This window comes from Micropterus dolomieu, linkage group LG21 (genome assembly GCF_021292245.1).
Source record: "Micropterus dolomieu isolate WLL.071019.BEF.003 ecotype Adirondacks linkage group LG21, ASM2129224v1, whole genome shotgun sequence".
NCBI classification, from domain to species: Eukaryota; Metazoa; Chordata; class Actinopteri; order Centrarchiformes; family Centrarchidae; genus Micropterus; species Micropterus dolomieu.
The window spans coordinates 20,631,800-20,653,836 of NC_060170.1; the positions used below are offsets into that span (position 1 = coordinate 20,631,800).

Here is a 22,037-nt window from a genome sequence, read left to right on the forward strand (position 1 = left end):
TAGGGATAACCGCACCCTGGAGAGGATTGTGAAACAAAACCCATTCAAATATGTGGGGGAGATTCACAAAGAGTGGACTGCAGCTGGAGTCAGTGCTTCAAGAACCACCACGCACAGACGTATGCAAGACATGGGTTTCAGCTGTCGCATTCCTTGTGTCAAGCCACTCTTGAACAAGACACAGCGTCAGAAGCGTCTCGCCTGGGCTAAAGACAAAAAGGACTGGACTGCTGCTTAGTTGTCCAAAGTTATGTTCTGTGATGAAAGTAAATTTTGCATTTCCTTTGGAAATCAAGGTCCCAGAGTCTGGAGGAAGAGAGGAGAGGCACAGAATCCACGTTGCTTGAAGTCCAGTGTGAAGTTTCCACAGTCAGTGATGGTTTGGGGTGCCATGTCATCTGCTGGTGTTGGTCCACTGTGTTTTCTGAGATCCAAGGTCAACGCAGCCATCTACCAGGAAGTTTTAGAGCACTTCATGCTTCCTGCTGCTGACCAACTTTATGGAGATGCAGATTTCATTTTCCAACAGGACTTGGCAACTGCACACAGTGCCAAAGCTACCAGTACCTGGTTTAAGGACCATGGTATCCCTGTTCTTAATTGGCCAGCAAACTCGCCTGACCTTAACCCTATAGAAAATCTATGGGCTATTGTGATGAGGAAGATGCGATACACCAGACCCAACAATGCAGAAGAGCTGAAGGCCACTATCAGAGCAACCTGGGCTCTCATAACACCTGAGCAGTGCCACAGACTGATCGACTCCATGCCACGCCGCATTGCTGCAGTAATTCAGGCAAAAGGAGCCCCAACTAAGTATTGAGTGCTGTACATGCTCATACTGTTCATGTTCATACTTTTCAGTTGGCCAACATTTCTAAAAATCCTTTTTTTGTATTGGTCTTTAGTAATATTCAAATTTTCGGAGATACTGAATTTGTGATTTTCATTAGTTGTCAGTTTTAATCATCACAATAAAATGAAATAAACATTTGAAAGATATCAGTCTGTGTAATGAATGAATATAATATCCAAGTTTCACTTTTTGAATGGAATTACTGAAATAAATCAACTTTTTGATGATATTCTAATTATATGACCAGCACCTGTATACAGTATACATGAATGCTGCATTTGTGTTGGCCCCATCTCCCGTCTCACCTTCCAAACCTATTGACTAAAGCTCTCAATGTTCCTTAGATTGCCATTTTGTCATATTATATGCATCACAGATCCCCTCAAGTCTTGCGATTGTGTGTGTGCATGTGTGTGTGTGTGCGTGTGTGTGCGCGCGCGCGTGGCTGGTAACTGCTCGATAACCTGCTGACCCAGGTGGATTTTGTGCTCAGTTAAGCAGGGCTGATAGATTCAGTAGGACATAGGTCTGTTTGCCCTTGTTGCGATTTGCTCACCACTGGAGACACACATAAACACACACAAACACACACACACACACACACACACACACACACACACACACACACACACACACACACACACACACACACATTTTGTCAGTAAAAAATGCCAACTGCCAATCATCACTAATCAGTCAGTATGTGATGAAATCCCCAGACGTCTCAATGACAACTGATCACTTCTTTCACGTATTTAACTGCACTAACAAAGTATTTTAATGGTTGGTTTGTCCTAGACACACTTGAAACTGCAGGAGGCACCGGTCCTAACTGTTGACATTTTTATTAAGGTCAAGGTGATTCACGTTTTCTGCTGTCTCACTTTCTTCTAGTTTACTTTGAGTTGAAAATGATTGAGAATGTGGGAGAGGCGTGGCTGCCACATCAGCAATGGTTGGTATGTTTTGGTCTTCATCACCTAGGACATTAGCTTAAGTCATTAGCTTTGTTCGCTAATCCTATGTGCAGACATTTGCAGTTGATGTGCACCATAGGTTAAGTAATGGACAGCAGCTGACTGTGCAGTTGAATGATCGTAGCAGAAGGACACTTCCAGCACTCCCGTCTCGGCAGGCAGTTTGTCAAACTAAAGGCCTTGTACCTCAGATGTCCAGTATGTTCAGGTCCGTTTACAGTGTGAGAACACTTTGTTCAGTTAAAGCAACACACAGTTTGATAGCAGAAAAGAAAATCCACATCTTAAGTTAAACTGGAGCTGTGGAGAAAGTTCAAGAAGATCTTTTCTTTCACATTTCTGCTATTTCTTATCAGTCTAATTTGTTTTGACACTTCTGCATCCCCCACACTGCCAATGTTCCTTTCATACACAAAGTCATACATCACCATATTTGGCCAATCACCTCTCAGCCAGTGTTCCTTGAGCCAATTGGTCCTTCACAGAAATCCTGTCATCATGTCTTTCTGACCTGTTATTGTGCAACTCACACCTCCCCCATCATCACAATGATCTTCAGGATGTTAGCTTTCAGTTTCCACTGCCAGCAGCGTCTAAACTTCCTGTCCTCTCCATAGGCCCGTTAAACATGGCCCATTGTGTTGACTATTATTATATTATAATATACATCTGATGGTAGAAAAGAAGAAACAAAAGATCAAAAATATATCTTCCTTTTGGGGCAGTTGTGCAATAATTTTGTACAAATAGTACATACCTAGAAGTACAAGTCCTACAGCATATTACGTTTAAGTGCATTGTGACTGCAGAATGTTGATGATTCTGAAATCAACACTATAGCTGATCCTGTTCAGTAGCTGACTGTTGCATGTATGTCAGAACATAAATTCCTATGCATATGTTGCATTTGGTAAACAGTGAGGAACCCTTTTAAATACATTTCTTGGTGAGTCATGCTCCATTTCTCAGTAAACAATCTGTTATGTGCAGTAATTGCAGTATACTGTTGCTGTTGACAGAACAGCCACATAAAAGCAAGATCTTTATTATAAATGTCACAGCAACAGCTCGAAAGTAGTGAAAATAGAAACAGCACAGTGTACAGCGACACCGCGGCTATGTGCTTGACTGTCCACAATATAAGCATCAACAAAGCAGATGTGTTACACACCAATCAAACATCAATTCACTAAATGCATGTACTGTAGGACACACTATTGTAAAGCAGCCAACAGATTCAGGTCAAAGCAAAGAACAATGAAGAAGGATTAAAAATAAAACAAGTACAATCTACATAATACACAGAATGAGTTCATATATAGGCTAACCACACAAACACACTAAAGCACGCATTATCATATCAATATTTAATTAATCCTCCCAGTCCCAGTTGTTGTCATTTTTGCTTTAGACTGCCAGACTCAAACTGGATAGCATAGTTACAATATTAGCAAGATGTCGTCATGTTTTTTTTCAGTGGTGGGCAGTAATGCATTACTTAGTAACAGTAATGTGATTACTTTATTCTGTAACGATTTACAATTACAAATTGAAATTCAGTAATTACATTACAGTTAAAGCTACATTACTTCTATAATATGTTGGTCAGCTTGTTTGCTGTCTTACCGGAGGTGTTAATGGAGGTTTCATGTCAATTTGATCAGTGTTCAGTAGACAAACATGGGGCAGAATGTGTCCGCTAGCTTGGCGATGTTGCTGGAGTTGTGGGGAGGCAGCAAGTATTTAGCAGATAAGAACAAATGCGACTACCACTAACTCCAAAGTTGTCTTATTTTAATGTTGAGCCTTTGTAGCTGGTTTGCTAATGTTAGCCATTTTAAGCCTACATTCAGGAATCATCTGGTTTTGTTTAGAGCTTGGAGCTGCAGTCAGCACGGCTAAAGTTAAGCTAGCTGGTGGTCAGTAAATCCTTTCAAAACGTAGATGTGCTGCTTGTTAAATCATAATGTCTTGTTTTCTGTTTCTACACATGAAAACAATATGTGACATGGGGATGTGGAGGATTTGAAGTTGTTCAAAGGCACATGTGAGGAGATGGGCTGAGTACTAACAGTAGTAAAGTAATATAATTACCTTTTCAATGTGTAATGAATGAATGATTACGAATTTCAAGTAACCTGCGCACACTATATTAACACAATTAACACACATTAACATATTAACACAAACATTAACAGCACAGTGAGGTCAATGTCCCCTGTGACCTTTGTTACATCATGGTGACAACAATCAGCTGTCAGTGATCTCTGATCATGAGACAGCATGTCCCTATCGGCTGGTTCAGGTTTACTGTGATATCATTGTGACACAAGTGTAATCTGTGTTTCAAGTCTGTGTCCCTGTGGGTGTAGCTGTGATCGGCAGTTAGGTAAACTGTCTATGTAAGCTACATGTCTCCATCAACGTGTGTGTGTGTGTGTGTGTTTGTGTTTGTCTTTCTACATCTCTTTAGGATTTTCGGCTGATCCGTGACAACAGTGTTACTAAGCTGTTAAATCGGAAGAGCAAACAGATAGACGCGCGCGCGCGCACACACACACACACACACACACACTGAGGGAGGGAGGAGAAAAATAGAAGAAACAGAATGAAAACAGCCTTGCTGCAAGGCGTTCCTGGCCAGATCATCAAAAGACACCTATCGTCTGCTTCTCAGGGCAGACGCTCGTGGGGAGAAGAGTGGCGGACTGATGCCAAGAGAGAAGAAACACACCAGACAGAGAGTGAACCAGGGCCAAAGACGCCGAGAGGCTGAGAGAGAGAGTAGGCAAAGACAGAGCTAAAAAAAGAGCGAATAAAGGAGACTGGAAGATTGACTAAGACGAGTGAGGCAGAGAGATATAAAGAGTCGATGTCATGTCCAACAAGGGCTGAATACATATTTTATATATCCAAAGGCTGGGAATTAAAAATTAACCCGGTCATCCTGTCTCTACATGATCTCACCTAATGACGGCAAAGTGCTCTTCTCTCTGCCTTGCTTGAACACACAGACATATACACATACTTTGAATAGAGCCTCAGTGTGGAGCGTATTCAGTTTAGCAGAAGCAAAGTGCACTTTGACACACTTTAACGCACTTTGACGTGTATGTTTGAGCGTGTCTCTCCATCCTCTACCATTTTTTTGCAATAAAGTCAACTTCCTTAGAGCTAGCCGCAGACCAAGCAAAACAAAAACTAGAAGGAAAAAATCCATCAGCATACTGAATATAAAAGTACATATACAATCAATTATTTATTCCTACATCTATTGTAAATTCACAAAAAAACATCAGTTAAACTTAGACCTCCATAGTGCACAATGCCATAATAACTGGACTGGCAAATCCCTATTCAAGTGGAACATCCAGTGGATGGACAAGACTTAGCTCTCTTTTGAAGCTATTTTCAGAATCTTTAAACCAGCAATAACTGATGTTTTGGCTACTTGGGGGCAGTGACATTTCATTTCATCACCTTTAAGTTGATATGGCCAACTTCAACCTTTTGGTTCAGGCAATTAAAATTGAGTATGGACATACACTATGTTATTTCCAGTTACCATTAGCAAACAGATTTGCAACTTTGGTTAAAATCTTTCTTTTTTTGTTTATAGTCAGCTGACAAAATATTTGATTTTTCAAGATGCACAGAAAACTCTGAGGATTATGGAAATACTTGTGGTAAACTGTGGTATGTTGCTCAACAACCGTCTGTTTTTTTCACAGATCATCAGGGATTTCTCCTTCAGAGAAACAGATGCTTAGCTGTGACTCAAATGCAATAATATGAGACATAACATTAAGAGTAACAAACTGGAGCTGGATCAAACCAAAGTACTGCAATTGCCCACTGATATGTAAAATGCTACAAAATAAACAGATTGTATATGTTAAAATCCATCTAACTATCTCTAACCGCTTATCTGTGCAGGGTCGCAGAGGGGCTGGAGCCAATCCCAGCTGATTGGGTGAGAGGCGGGGTACACACTGGAGGGGGTCTCCAGTTCATCACAGGGCTTTCTGTTAAAATATGAGATAATCTATTTTTAAATGTTAAAATTAATTGCAAAGAACTCACATATATAGCCATTATAACATACCCATTAGTTGCAGTTTAAAACAGATGATTGATTTGTTTTGATCGTGACTCTGTGACCACCACGAGACAAGCACTAGGACCCTGGGTGCCATGGCCCAGTTAAACATGGCTTGTTGTTTAATTAATATGCATGCCAGCTCAATTATGACTGTTCCTTATCGACTACAGCGTGATTCATTTCATGACATGGCGTACCTAATTGGCTGAGCTGAAATGCTGTGAGGAGAAAGAGTATTAAATTCCTGCGATCCCTGAGTGAAGAAACCAACACACACTTCTTATCTGCACCCACATGGGAGGGAGTAAAGAAGAGGAGACATAGAGACAGAGCAGTGGGACTTTAAAGATAATGATATGCCCCCCTTTTCCTCCACACAAACACATTTAACAGCCTAGTGGCTGCCTTTAAGACAAATGCTACACTAATTCTTTGCATTTCTCTGTTGTCACTATACTCTTCAGGGAAATGGAGATTTAAGACACCAGTTGATTTGCCAATTTATTTGCCAATTACAATGAGTGTGTAAGCAGGCTTTTGTGCATATGTGACAACATGATCCTCCTGTTATTAACAGTGTCAATATTTCTAAACCCAGTTTGTGTTTACCACCCAAAACCCAACCCCACGGACCAATGAATGGATCAATCCAGAGGCTTGACCAGTCTACAACAGAGACAAATCAATGTGCTGGACATGTGGGACAAGCACTGCAGGATCAAAGTAGAAGATAAGAACTGATTTAAAACCTCTTCTCTTTCTATTTCTAAGGAGAAACACATTTTTCTGCACATTCCCCACACATATTGTCTTTCTATTGCCATAAGATCCAGTCTTCCCTTTTTTCCCCTCCCTTATGTGGCTTCATAGAAAAATCATCTTATTCCACACTGTCAAAATCATAAATATACTGTATATTGTGCATTGGCTTGTTCTAGCTTTTTATTGAAGCTACATGATGTCAGCTCCGAGAAAAATATTCAAACCAAAAACTCAATGACCTTATAGCTGCATCATTCCAGCAAATGTTTGAGCCAAATACCTTGGGGCTCTACTAGAAAATAAAGTTATGTGGGTTTGAACAATGTTTGGCTGCACAGCATGACTTTGTAATGACTCACCAGCAAGTCAGTTGGTTTTAAAAGGCTATTTTTGACAATTTTAACGATTAGACTGCTTGAAAAAAAGAAAGTAGGGAAAGCTTGGGTAGTAACATCTTAAAACAAATTTTAAAAGTAAACTACAGAGGCAGGACACAAATACAAACAATCCTCTGACGCTACACTGTCTACAAGATTCCAGTCGGGGAGCTGAATTATGGAACGCATCCAACTTCTATTAAGGAGAGAAACCTTTGGAAAGAGATGCTCTCCACCCACAACCCTCTCTGTAATAGCCTCCCATCATCACACCAGTTATCAGTAAATGTTTGACTAGCAAATCTAGGCTGTCTTTATTTTATACCTGAAAGGGAAAACTGACGGAAGTGATGAGGCATAAGGTGAAACATCAGAATAAAACCCACACAGCTCCAGAGTAGTATTGATCTCATGAGCTATATAACAGAGCGTGTTGGGTTTCCCCTCTTCAACCACTGACCCACATAATAATGGTCTCTTGCCTGGAGCTACAGACTTGCCATACGAAAGGTCTTACTTCCTGTATCATCAGCGTACCATAAAATTTACTCCACCATCGATTTAAGTGACATTTTAGCCACATGGCTCTGTAGATGGCAATGTGGGCCAGTCAACCTTTGGTCCAGACTGAAATATAAAATCTGTGGGATGGATTGCCATGAAACTTGGTGGAAGAGCCATACATGTTCCCCTTTGGATGAACAGTAATAACTTTGGTGATCCTCTGACTTGTCCTCTCTTCATCAGGTTAAATATTTCATTTCAACTTTTATATTCCCATGCTCTTCTTAACTGACGATTTTGCCTGATTTTTGTATTCTTGTTTTAAGTCTATGTGTTGTTCTTTTGCCTGTTACTATCCTGCCTCTTTTATGTTTTAAATTATGAAGCATTTTGTAACGTTTGTTTTGAAAAGCGCTACTGTACTAAATTCCTTGGTAAATGTTGATGTCTATCAACAAGGTTTTTTGTTTACATGGGATAACATTCAAACAGAAGGCTGTGAGTATAATTGAATTGGCTCCAACTCATGAGCGAGCATAGTCGAAAACACAACCGCTTTCATACAGAGATCCCGCAATAAATGCAGAAACACCAGCATACCAGCTGAGGCTTTTCACTTAGACATGTTCCTCTAGCTGCTCTGTTACTGCCATATACAATCTATGGTTACTACCACGTTCCTGGCTCAGAGGCAGATCAAATCAAACCCCTTTTTGGCTCTGTAATATTACCTTACAGACGGCACAGCGAGCAAGTGTGTAAGTGGTTATAAACAGACTCACCGGCAGACAGGTACACAACATGCTGGAAACTCAGGTAAACTCCCACTGCAACACTACAGTATTATTTTTATTAGCTTGAGGTTGAACTGATCCATGCTCGCTGCATGATAACGTTACCATCCAACCATCGTCAACCACTTATCCTGCCTACAGGGTCGCAGGGGGGCTGGAGCCAATCCCAGCTGACATTGGGCGAATCGCCAGTCCATCGCAGGGCCACACATAGACAAACGACCAGTCACACATTCACACCTAAGGACAATCTTAGAGACACCAATTAACCTCGCCTGCATGTCTTTGGATGGTGGGAGGAAGCCGGAGCACCCGTAGAGAACCCACGCGGACACGGGGAGAACATGCAAACTCCACACAGAAAGGCCATCAGCATTAGCTTGCCTGCCTGCTTTTCAGTAACTGACATAACTATTTGTGACACTTTCACAGGAGGCTCAACAATGTCAGCACAGCTAAAGGTATCGTATGATACCGAAAAGATTAGCGAGCTAGACTGAATATTATAAATCAGATTGTTGCCACACTTTGTAACAGTTCGACCACTGTAGTGAATAACGTTAGTTCTTCCATTGTGTTGTTGTCCTGCACCGTTCTGTTGCATTTTTGTATATTATGTGGGTCACATAAGTTACAGCGACTGAGACGGTGGAGAAGCTGTGTGTACCTGAGTATTGTCGGTAAAACCACAACAAATCTAAATTGAACGTTACGAAGCAAACAGCGGTAGATCCGTGCTAACGTTAGCTGGCTGCCCTGCCTGCATCACTATAGGCTATTAAAGAAATCGCTACACATTTGCATTGTACTGTTACATCATTTCTCGCAAGCTATAATCAATACTTTGACATAAAACCGATGGTACACAGGATAGTAATATGGAATGTAGAAAGCCATAATGTTTCAACTTTAGTATTTTGCACTGGATAAAGTTAGCAACTAGTTGGCATTAGCCAGCAAACAAGCAGCTTTTCTGATGTTGACCGTGTTTTCACTCGACATCACCTGATTCTGTTTGGCCTGACGGGCTTCAGCACATAAAACTTTTTTTTTGTTTTGTGCTAGGAGCCGGCATTTCGTTAGCTGCGGTGTTGTTGCTGTATTCGGAGGGAGGCTCGGGAGCATGCATGCAGCTACATCCAGCCCCGATACCTTCACATAACAAGCAGAATAGGGGTTTGTTTCTAAGTGAGGTTACAGCCCATTGACCAAAAGTAAGTAAAAAAAGATTTATTAATAAGTGATTTAATTGAAAAACTACATATAGCCACTTTAAAATATTTACACATCAAACCTATTCCTTCACATCCTTGTGAGCAGCACTCATAACTGTGACTGTGACCTTGTCCCAGTGTTGAAGGAGACAAAACAATTACCTTATCATCACCTGCAATACTTCAGAGATGCTCACATACATGTAAAGGCATGCACAAATGAACACTCATGATATAAAGCACATCACATGCATGTGCATTCATGGCTGGCCACACAGCCTCATAAGCTTAGTGGGAGAGCCATAAATGATCAATATATGCAGCAGGACCAGTTTTTATTATAATGGAGCTTCATTACTCTCGCTCTGTGAACAGCTGGACACTAACTTACAGGATGGCAGGGGAGAGAAAGTGTGCTGATGGCGGCATGATTGTAGCCGCAACGCTGGTGTTATGAGTGTGTGCACTTGGTTGGTGCATTGAACCGGCGGTCTTATCTTTGCACTGCAGGATGTTCACAATATTGTGGCAGACACACAAACAATCCATGACGGTCAAAAGACAGTGTGTGTAGAAAAGAGAATTTGAAGTTGAGTTAAAGGTTTGTTTGCTTATTTGCATGTTTTTGGCACAAATGTGAGTCTGTGAGACATTTACCACCAACTCTCTCAGCAATTATGTGTACATCCTACAGGAATGTACACAAAGACAAAGAACCCTCTGTGCTCTATATAACATTCAGCTTCACAGATGGTGTCACACACCTATAGACTTCACTTTATCTACTTAGGTTGTTGTTTGTTTAAATAAAGTCAGGAATGCAGATGTGGTTGACGTATTTGAACTACAGCAAAGACATTGTGGACATTGTTTTGAGTTTAATCAGCCTTTGCAAAATTAAACAATTGTGCTAGCAACCAAATAGAAATACATCTTATACTGTTACTATCAACACATGAAAATACTAAAATGACTGTGTCACATGTTACAGTTTGATATGTTTTAATTGTTTTATTGTTGTTTTTAATATATTAACCCAGGACTCCCTGGAAGGAAGTAATGATACTGAATAAAGTAAATTGAATTGAACGTAATTTTGTGAAACATGTTACTTTCCGTATGCTGGCTTGGCTGTTTTGAACAGACTTTATCGGCAGAAACCATGACAGAAGCAACCCAATACTCTGAATAACAATTCGTAATATTAGAGTATGGACAGTGTCTCCAACCATATGTTCTAGATGTTGTGATGCACATTACTCCACTGCAAAGACATAACAATTTATTGATTTATGAAACTATTGCAAATGCAAAAAAGGGCTTCTATAAACTGAGACCTAAGGAAACAATTACAGATTGTACCCTCTGTTCCTATCCTTTTACTGCATGGTCATTTCTTAGCTTGTTTAATATAGTTAGACATTAGACATTAGTTTCCAAACTATGTTTCCAAAAAGAGGTGAACTTAACCTGAAAATAGCTGTGTGATGAAGTGAGGGGAGTAAATGCAAACCTCTCGACTCACATAGAAATGATTTCAAATGTCATTCTAACAAAATGACAATGTGTTCTCTGTTGTAAATAAATTCAGATATGCTTAACAATGAGCTGAACAATGAAACTAGGCCCACTAAATTTGTTTTTGTTGCATGTAAATATGTGTGCAGTGGTTATCACTCTTCATGGTAACAGTGAGTAAGGAGTCCATCCTTTAAAGGGGATAATCTGGTGCTGACTTGTCCTTGAGCAAGACAATGAATATCAATCAGCTCCGTGTATGACCTCTGACCTACCTTAGTCTTTCTACCTCTTGCTGTTGCTTCTACGTTTAGCCAGTTTTCACACTCCCCCCTTTCCTGAATTACCCTTCCCTCTTTTTCGCCACCATGTCTTACTTTTTTTAAATGTGCCCGTGTCTGCCAGTCTCATTTCAAATCTGTTTCATGTTTTAATCTGCTTAATCTGTTTTTCCCATAGCCGCTCCACCTCATTTCCTCTCCTACTCCTTCCTACACCCTGTTGATTTGCTGCCGTCATCCTCACGGCTCATGAAATGTGACCAACCATGTCATCCTATATTTTGTCTTATCAACCATCTCCCTCTCTTTTCCCCCTCGCTCGTTTCTTTTGATGTTTCCCTCCCTCCCTTCTATCCTGCCGTCTCATCTCGCAGTTTTGAGCACAAGTCAGAAAAAGGATTATTTTTCTTTAGTCATCTTCGGAGGAGCCTCAAAGAGGCGCCGGCAAACGGGTTAAGAATAGAAAAACGATGCTATTTATAACTTGTTCCAAAGAATGCCTACCAGCCGAAACAATTGCACTGCCTCAGCATCGCTAATAGACATACATACGCACACACACACGCACGCACACAGCCAGCCACAAGAAAAGCTAGTAAATAAAAGGCCAGCACCACCTCAGCTACACACACACCTCTCCTTGACTACAAAAAGGCAGATGCAGTGAAAAACAATACCTGCATCCATATGCATCTTTAAATAGACCGTACTTGTCATGTATTGATAAGGTGACTCCCACAAGAATAGAAACAGAGCAATGAGCAGGATATATTTCAAGCTTTCAAAAGTTCAAGTTCCCGCAAGCTATTTCAGTGCCATGCAGTAATTTCTCGCTAAGTACGGTGAATTAATGTGCGTAATAGCAGAACTTTGGCTCAGTGGCTCATTTTAAATCTTTCATGCAAGTTACCTCATCCTCCAAACACACACACACATATGTGCACATATACACACACTGGTGTGGCGCATCGCTGACAGTTGACTGATGTTGGCCTCATAAGAACAGTGATCTCCCTTAATTATACATGATGTGTCACAGAGAAGGAGGAGGGAGAGAAAGAGGGTGATAGAGAGGAGGGAGGGTGGAAGAAGATACAGATGAGAGATGTAAAAATAGAAAGTGAGAAAAGGTGGTCAGAGGAGTAAATATGAGGCTGGAAGTAGAGCAGAGAATAAGTGGGGTGAAACACAGGAGAGCTCGGAGAAGATGGGAGAGAGGTACCGAGGAGAAGGACAGATGGGGGGAATGAGAAGAAAAAAGGGGAGAAGCGCTGAAAGCAGAGGAGGTCACTGTGTTTTGATTTTGATGAGGCTCTCCTGCAGCCGGTCTGACTTTAACATTAACGCTGAACATGAGAGGCTGCACACGTTCAGCACCCCGGGCTGTAGACACATCCAAAACACACACACAGCCACACACCCTCTCTACCTGCTGTATATTTTGCTGTCAAGCTAATAATAATAATTATGCTTTGCTGTCATCATGTCTCGTGACCCAGAACCTGAAATATTGTGAAAAACAAGGTTAATCCATCGAAATGCGTATATATCAGTGGCTGGCATACTAGCAGGTGGGCTCGCATCGGAACCACTGGTACATATTGGTATATACTCCAACACATTTTATTAACCAGAACAATAGGTTGATAGGACCCTTTTTCCTCCTCTTGATATTACAGTAATATAGATCATAGCATTATTTTTTTACTTTTTAAACTACTTTTTTTTGCATCTTTAAAGGTTTTGGTTGAAAGAATGAAGAATTTGTTTGGAAATGGATGCATTAGGAGAAACACTGTATTTACTAAATAATATTCTGAAAAGTGAATTATGCTATTATATGTTATGTATTTATGGTAATTTATATTTCTCTTGCAATTGTTGTTTCAAATAAGAGTAATGATATTTTGTAAATAGTAATTTTGAAGAAAAGGATGTTGATAATATTGTTTTGTATATTTGGTATCTATGACAGTTTGCTGACTGATCAGAAGATATAAGGAAACTCAGATACTACACCCCTGACTATGTTAAGATTGCAGAAAACGCTGATGATGGATGAAGCATACTGTGCTGGAGAGGAGTTGTGCGGTCTGCTCCTCACTGTGTGTTTAAAATCTTACCATAGTACCGTAACATTTAAAACAACTATGACCTATCACTTCACCAGCGTTGATTCTCTACTGTAAAAATGTCTCCTGGAACAAACTCAAACTTAATTTGGGATAAATCACTCATATGTTGCATTTTATTCAATTTTAGCTTTTCATCTTCTATTTCTTTGTGTCTCCTTGAATAATCTTGTGTTTATATCTGGTCATGATGCCTTTTATGTCTAATGCACATCAGTTTGAATTGCCTTGTTAAGCAATGATATCAATCATTCCAGTCATAAATATTAATAACTTTTTTTAGGCAAAATTGTCTGAATTGAAGTCTTCACTTAATCAGAATAATCCATGCAGCGCCAAACATTGTGCCCCACAGGAACCTGGCTAATGCACCCATGTTTTATGCAAAGTCAAGACCTGACGCCTGACTCACATTAAGCAGCTATTCAGTTGTGACACATTTGCTCAGAAGCACAATTTGAGAACAACTTTATCACTCAGTTTCTATGATGGCATTTACTCTAGTGCTGTCTTTGGCATCTCATCCTGACCTACATGTGCAGAACAAAGTAGTAGTCTGCAGAGTAGCAGAACGATCAAAATTATAAGGAGAAGAACAATGACAATGCACAGGGGGAAAAAAGCAGATATAGTAAGATGGATGGAAGATGTAAGTCTTCCTACAGTGAAAAGAGTAGAAGTGCTGTTGTTAGCATGAGGAGCACAGGATGTCATGAAATATGTAGGAAGGAGCAACTCAGCACCGGAACACAAAGCCATTAAAGAAAGAGCTGGAAAAATGCAGTCAGCTAGAAATATAAATGTCCATTTCCTTATCGAGCACAGATACACAGCTAAAAACACATACACACTTTCACAGTCTTGGACCTGAAAAGCCACACTTTAATGTTCTCTGACGTGTACACGCACTTTAACACACTTTTGTGCTCTCAAAGACACAAGCACGCAGGTATACATGCATGTGCAACACAAAGAAACAGATCTGGCCTTGCTCTGCCTCTCTCCCTCCTTCTCTCTCAGCGCACTTTATGGTATTTTGTAAATCATTGATTGGGTACATGTAGAAGACCAGTGAGACAGTTAGTTTCACATGCAGCGAGTGTTTTCGTTCTTTCTGGGTCAGACAACAGTGCCGAGGCAGCTGACAACTTCTTCTGAAGGCGTCTCAGGATGAGGTGTGGTGCTGCTCGGAGCTGCGTTCACTCACTGCGCTCTCAACTCTGTTCAACTCACTGGGTTGCCAACAAGCTGGTGCTGCTTTGAAGGAGTTGTTTGCTGAAGATGTAGTAGAATATAATTTACAGTATTAGTGTTTCTATGCTGTTTAGCATATTATATTAAAATATTTTCTTTGCACATTAATAATTATGAGGCCTTCCAACCACAGTTCAGAGCTGCAGTTGTGGAGCCAAAAGGGCATGAATGGTGGAGGAAGGAACACCAAATATTAAGCTGTAGGCTGTAACTCACAGATCAGCTCTTTTGCTCAAAGTCTGATTCCAATGACATGAGATGGCAGCAGATGGCAGATCATGATCTTTCAAAATCAATCTGCTTTTATCCTGAGTAGATATAACTTTTTTGCTGATAACATTTTAGTACAGTTGCTTGTGTACACGCAAACATCCCAGAAATACCTCCTCCTGCTTGTGGCTTGGGTGTAGTTACTCTTAAATAAAAAGGTACAGGTACTGTGACTACCTCAGTCATTTTGAAATAAAGAAACAATTGTATATTAGCACTAGATCTCTTCTGTTCTCAGACTCCAATGGCTGTTAGATTTGAACCTGATAAATCCAAGTGAAGGCTCTGATTTTAGAAAATGAGGTTTTGTTTTTGAGTAAATCCTTGACTTCCCATAAAAACACTTTTTCCAATGTGTCTACTTTTGAAGAATGTGTAAGAATAGCTTTTAGCCTTTTAGTTTGATACTACAGCTGCTTATCAGCTGAGTGCTACAGGACTGACTTTCTTGGCATTTCCACTTGAAGCCGGTTGGGTGAAAACAACACGCATCATCTACAGGCAGTCAACGCAAGTAAGCACAACTGTCTACCTCTCTCTATCTACACACACACACACACACACACACACACACACACACACACACACACACACACACACACACAAGCTCCACATGACTGATCAATAACCCAAACAGCAGTCCTCTCTGTCCTCATCATCATCACTATCATCACCACCACACCCATGGAGCTCCATCATTTCCTCTTCTGTGAACCACCAAACTTCATCCTAACTTCTCTCCATACATGGGTCACATCTTGCTTGGATCCCAACACACACATGTGCACAGATCACTATTTATTGGCTATTCCTTTTTTGTTTTTTTAATCTCATTAAATAGGCATTATATGGTATGGAGCCTCTCCAGTAGGCTAAATCACAGCAGCATGGAAACTAGAATAACCACACGTTCAAATGGTCTTTGTTGTACAAATTTGACGAAATGATCAGAATAATAATAAACAATAAATCGAGATTAGCCTATAGTTTTAATTCACCTGTATAAGCCTCTGTGAAAATTAAAGGAAATGATTCTGCTGCATCCACGTGATGTTTGCAATGATCACAGAGGACAATACATGAGGTGGATGAGGCTTTCGTCTACCTGGATGCTGCAGGAGATCTCGGAGTCGTCCAGTAACCGGATCGTGCAGAGGACCTCCTGGTCCAAGGAGCGGATGCTGGGGCTGCGAAACCGGAGCATTTTCATCCTCCTGTCGGTTCTGTTTCAGCTCCTCATGTCAGCGGATCCGCGGGAAGACCAGACGAGACGCACACGTACATACACGGAGGACTCACGCAGACACACTCATGCATGTATGCTCCTTTCAGTCTGGGCTAGTCACCCCTCTGACGCCCTTGGGAATGAATGAGTGGATGGACAGATGGATGGATGGCTGGATAAGAGAATGGATGGATGCAACAGAGCGGGAGGGAGGAGAGCCTGCATCCGTCTCCTGCCTGCCCAATGATGAAGCTACAGGAGGGAAATAGCCCCCCCCCCCCTCTCTTCTTCCCTCCCTCTCTCTCTCCCTGTCTGTCTCTGGATTGCTCACCCACCTTCCAACCCGTTCCAAATTTCAGCATGAATCTCCACACTGCAATTATGATCCCACGTGTGTGGTGTCAGATTTACCAGTCCTGTTGAGTTTTGGATAAAGTCTTTAGCTATGCTTTCATATTTTTATAAAACAGAGGGAAAAACATTTATAGGCTATTCACACACTCATTATATGTGCTATGTCCTTCCACGTTTTTGAGGTGTTTTTTATAATTATGCTAAAATATAGGCATACAGATCCCCAGGCGCCTATAATGCCTTTAAACATGCATCAGCATGGAATGTGTCAAAATGTCTGATTGAGATAAAAATAAACCATATTGTTACACATAATTTCGTAACGTGATAAACTCTGTCATCAAAAACACGTCAGCTATGGGCTAAACTCATTTTAACTGCGGGATTATTTTATTTTAATAAATTATGACGTCAAAAACAATTTAGCTGCAACGTAAGCTAAACGTGTTGCAGAATAGAGTGCTGTCTCTTTAAGACGTAGCCGACGTGCTTCGATCGTCATCGCGTACTTGCAGCAAAACAACTTCCGGCCATGGTACGAGCAAATAAGTAATTCAAGTAGGAGATACTGCGCTCGTGGTGTTTTATTATATCGCCTCTTTGGAACAACACAGCTTTTTGGGTGGCGTTTCGTGTGGTTGCATCGTTTTTACCTGTAAAATGAGTTTTGTTTAGGTAAAACCATAGTATTTAATTTCTTATTGTCTTAGTAAGCCTCTGAAAAAGGATGAAGAGTTTTAACGTTACAAATCAGAACTACTAATATGCTTAGTGACAGTATGCTACACATGTGCGGGGTAAGAAACGACTGTATGAGTAAGTTAAGATCCCAGCAGCTGCGGAAGTTGTAAGGGTAGGTTACATCAGATTAGCACTGATGTTATTGCTACATATTTCCATGGTTCACATATGTAAGCCTTGTTGACTATGCAGACAAGTTTATGCCAGCAGTCATAAAGGGATTTCACTTCTTAAATCCATGTCAAGACAGGACCTTCCTTCAGGTGTCTGAGGATCCACAGGCAGGATGATCTACATCATAATGGGAGTCTCAGGCTGTGGAAAGTATGTCTATACTGCCTGTATGTTTATTTACAGAAGCCGTGGCATCTCACAAAAGCACACTGGAGTAGAGCATAACCAACATATTTAGGTTTGTTGAGTCACATGAGGAAAATTATGCGTAAATGCTTTGGAGAAAATAAATTAGGTAGCCTATTTATTTACATAATAATGTACCATTACATAATTGGTTACAGCACACTGATATCTCAGTTCAAAAACTTTATTAACCCACTAGGGGCAATTAGTTAAAAGCAGCATGTTTGCAAAAGTACAGAAAGCAAAACACACAACATGCACAACATACAGCTAGCTAGTATGTGCACATTTGAAACCCCATATGGATCCTACAGGGAGTTTAGAAGTCTGATTGGCGAAGGGATAAAAGATGTGGATATCTGTGACAAGGTCACTGAGGAAAACTGTAAGCCAATCAAAATACCACTGTACAGCAGCAACTAACTATTATTTAAATTATCATAAAATCAGCCGATTTCTTTCTCGAATAATTGATTAATTATTCTGTCTATGAAATGTTTGGAAATAGTGACAAATGGTCATGTCAAATGTCATGTTAAATTATTCCTTGATCATCAATATAGTTGCTCTAAAGTACATGATGTCACAGTAACACATTATTGTTGCACTGAATTAATTCTGTCTTGCTCCATTTCTTATACAGAAGCACGTTAGGGGCCTTCCTATCAGAAAAGGTAATTGGGACACCCCCCTCCCCCTCCTCCCCACGATTTTTTTAGCATGACCCAACACTTATGTGTGTGCATGTGTGTTCTTCCACTTATCAGCTGGGCTGGCCCCTGCATGAAGGGGATAACTTCCACCCAAAGGAGAACATTGAGAAAATGGCTCGTGGTGAACCACTCACAGACCAGGTAAGCCCAGGTGTGTGTGTGTCCCTGCTGGAGTTGTATTGTCAGCTCAAATTGAATCTAATTTATGGAGTGAACCATTTCACTCCTGTCATGAGTAAATCATTGTCTCAGACTTGCAGCCACAGAAAACTCAACAAGTAGCCGGAGGAAGCTTCACTAGAGCAGACGGAGCCAACAGTGAAAGCAGCAGGGAGGGAAACTGAGCTCTTCATCACAGCCCACAGTCCTAAAATTCAGTTGAGGGATTTCTCCCCCTTTTTTTTTTTTTCAACATTTATCTTTTCCCTGTCTGTGCTGACTTTTAAAATGAAGGGAGACCTCCAAATAATTGTCTGGCTACCTGCCAAAGTCGAGTTTACATGCTTACAGGGAGAATAAATCCCTGCCAACATTTAGCTGCAGTTTGCTGGTAGCGGTGTTTGGTGGCTCTTGATAACCTCCCACTCAGAAATCTGCTTTGAACGACGGGGAGAATCCCCCAGGGACCTGCTCTGTCCAATGCTTTGGCATATTTAAAAAAACACTCAGCGGTTGGCAGTTTGAGAATGAATGATGAAGAGAGGCAGAAATGTACATTTGGGATTACTGTCAGGCTGTGGCAAAAGAAAATGTGCCTTTCTTGCCAGGCAGGTTGAGGTTGGCATAACCAGACAGGACATGTGATTCCTCTCATTCCAGTTCAGCGCTTCATATTAAAAGCATTGCAGTGTGGGGAAAAATGGGACTCCAGTTCAGATGTAACCAAATTAGGATTGATTCTATTTCTGACTGCAGTGTGATCAAAGATCTGTTGCCTGACCTCTGTTTAATTCCCTGATTGGTTCTTTAAAAGACTCTTTTTAGTTGAGTCCATTAAACAGAAATTGTTGGCAGTTTTGAGCTCTGACTTGGAATAATCGTATCCACTATGAACACTTCCTTCTCAACAGCTTCTGCTGCATTATGCTCACTGCGACTATGAGTGTAGTGCAGCTATTTCGTATCTGAATGTTGTATTTTTAATTTTAGAGGAGCAATTTTAGAGGAGCTTCACCATTGCAGACAGACACTGTTCTCATGAACATAGTGGAGCATTAAGTAACTAAAGAGCCAGATATTTCCCTCAGTTGTCCGTAGATAACCATAAAATAAATCTACAACAGGCTATTTAACAAAAATTTAACCAGTTGTTATGTTGTTGTTTGTCTCTTCAGGACAGATTGCCTTGGCTTCTCAAACTACATGAAGTCATTGAGAGGTAAGCATAAACAAACCTTTCATACACACAGGTTATTATGCACACTCACATGAACATTTAGCAAAGAAAACACAACATACTTTTTATAACGACAGAAATGGAGAAGATGATGGGTTTAGAGGGTGAGCTGAAGAGCGGAGCAGCGAGGTAAGGAAATGCGACCGTGAAATTGTCGGGAAAAAAAAGATCAAAAATATCAAAGATGGTTCTGAAAATTGAGATGAAAACCAGAAAACGAGGAGAGGGAGTTGGGGAGAGTAGAGACAGATTAAGTGAGTGAGGGTATAGAGAAGAGGTGAGGGAGAACTGAAACGTATGCCATCTCTTTCTTAAAACGACAACATCAAAGACTTTTTTCCGTAACTCTTCCACACTCAGTTACACACATTTTTCTCTATTAGTTTGTCCTCATATACCGTCTTCTCTCTTCTCCTCAGCTGTTTGTGACCAGAGCTCACTTTAAGTTTGTTTCCCCACTGTTTTTAACATCTTCCTTGTCATCCATACAACATTTCAGTGGAGAGCTCAGCAGTTATGACTAATTCTTTCCTGCTCTTACTAACTATGTGTATATTTGTGTGTCTAATCATCCCAGAGTAAGGTGTTCAGGCTGTGATGCTCTCGTGGTGTGCTCCGCCCTGAAGCGCCTGTACAGACAGATCCTGCTCTATGGCTCCAAAGCCATCGCACCCTCTTCCCTTCCAGACCAAGAATTCCTGCCTCCCACCAGCCCTGATGTCTTTTTTCTCTTTCTGCATGGCAACTACGATCTCATTCACCAGAGGATGGTGGCCCGGAGGGGACATTACATGAAAGAAGACCTGCTGCGTTCCCAGTTTGATGTTTTAGAGCCTCCGTCGGATGAGGAGAATGTGTTGCCACTGGACATCAGGAGGAGCATCCCTGATATGGCCACGGAGGTCGAGAAGCACATCACCAGCCTCAAGTCATCACCAATGCCTTAACCACCGCAGCAGGTCAAAAGAGATCTTCATCATCATCTTCATGTTCTCAAGTGTGTTCAGTTTTTAGCCATGCTAATAGCGTGGCTCTGGGGATAGTCCACCACTGCTCAACAACTATAAGGATTGCTGGAAGATGGTCCCTACGTGAATTCTCTTGACTTCTGTGATCCTCTTCCTCTAGCACCACCAGCCAGACAAAGTTTTCACTTATTCAGTGTGATGTTCTTTGGTGACTTTTCACCTTCAGTACATAATGAAGAAGATAATCTGTATGATCTTGTGGTGCATTTGTGATTCTAAAAAAAACTGCTGCTGTTTAGCTGAAAACATTTCAGAGCCCAAGAGCCATTTCAATATAAGCTGTGAGTGTTGGATAGTGCAAAGGTTTGAATTGTGACCAAAAAGTTGTTTTTTTGTGAAATAAAATTTAGGTTAGACATTTTATATCTGAAGTTTTGGAAGCCTGAGTTTAATATTGTTTTTAATTTTATTTTATGTTTGCATCACATGCAGACATTACCACAACACCGGGAGCTATGGTTGCAACTATCTTCATTCATTTCATTAACTATTAATATGCCAATTATTTACTTAACTTACATATTATTAACTTACCTTACTCAATTTATTGATTAATCCTTTGGTCTATAAAATATGACAATGGTAAAGTGTCTGGCCACTGCTTTATTTGTACAGTTAATCTTAATGTATCAAAGTTATGAGTGCGCAACTTTTCCATTCATTTTTGAATTGTCTGTCACAGTCCAAAACTAAAAAATATTTAGTTCACAATCAAATTAAACAGAAATGGGATGCTGGAACTAGGGGTTGCTAGCTAAGTATTGCTTTTAAAATGACAAATGATTAATGGATTATCAAAATAGATGCCTATTAATTTTCTGTTGATAAACTAATTGTTTCAGCGATATAGGAAACCCATTAGTATTTCAGAAAATAAAGCTTTTATTAATCCCTGAAGAGTAAACTTTTAAATGTGTATAGTTTGGAAGAATCCCAGGCCTCTTTCAGCTAATGGTAAAGATTTACCACTTTTCACACTCTCTTAACAAATTCTACCTCACCATTTTTTTTTGTTTCAGATGAATCCAGATCTTTCTGTTTTCTCTCCTCTGCTCTTGAATAGATTTTCAAAAATTGAAGCTGCTTTGCTGGAGTTTCTGAGAACTTAGCAGCAAATGGATTAATTTAGCTGCAAGCTACTGTAAATCTTGTTTTTGCATCATTTGATCCGTCACACCA

General features: G+C 40.5%; 2 protein-coding genes across 9 annotated transcripts in view; one reads left to right on the top strand and one right to left on the bottom strand.

Annotated features, from left to right (window-relative positions):
* Positions 1–16,871, bottom strand: part of frmd3 (FERM domain containing 3) — a 61,509-nt gene extending 44,638 nt beyond the window's left edge. For 3 of the 4 annotated variants that reach the window (XM_046034114.1, XM_046034115.1, XM_046034113.1), the window contains exon 1: positions 16,147–16,871. In XM_046034114.1, the coding sequence (XP_045890070.1) occupies positions 16,147–16,251 (105 nt within the window). In that variant the 5' untranslated portion in view covers positions 16,252–16,871. Of the gene's footprint in view, positions 1–2,278; positions 2,355–16,146 lie in introns of those variants that run through there. The other variant, XM_046034116.1, reaches the window with a different exon arrangement.
* A 278-nt stretch (positions 16,872–17,149) lies between these two features.
* Positions 17,150–21,229, top strand: LOC123959821 (probable gluconokinase). 5 transcript variants are annotated; one of them, XM_046034118.1, is made up of 6 exons: positions 17,150–17,473; positions 17,608–17,685; positions 18,365–18,395; positions 18,489–18,575; positions 19,769–19,812; positions 20,408–21,229. In XM_046034118.1, the coding sequence occupies exons 2-6, from the start codon at positions 17,648–17,650 to the stop codon at positions 20,775–20,777; spliced, it is 570 nt and encodes a 189-aa protein (XP_045890074.1). In that variant the 5' UTR covers positions 17,150–17,473; positions 17,608–17,647; the 3' UTR covers positions 20,778–21,229. The 5 variants fall into 5 exon arrangements, with proteins under 5 accessions (XP_045890074.1, XP_045890075.1, XP_045890076.1 ...); XM_046034119.1 differs by having other exon boundaries at positions 17,612–17,685; XM_046034120.1 differs by having other exon boundaries at positions 17,156–17,295.
* Positions 21,230–22,037: the final 808 nt, after the last annotated feature.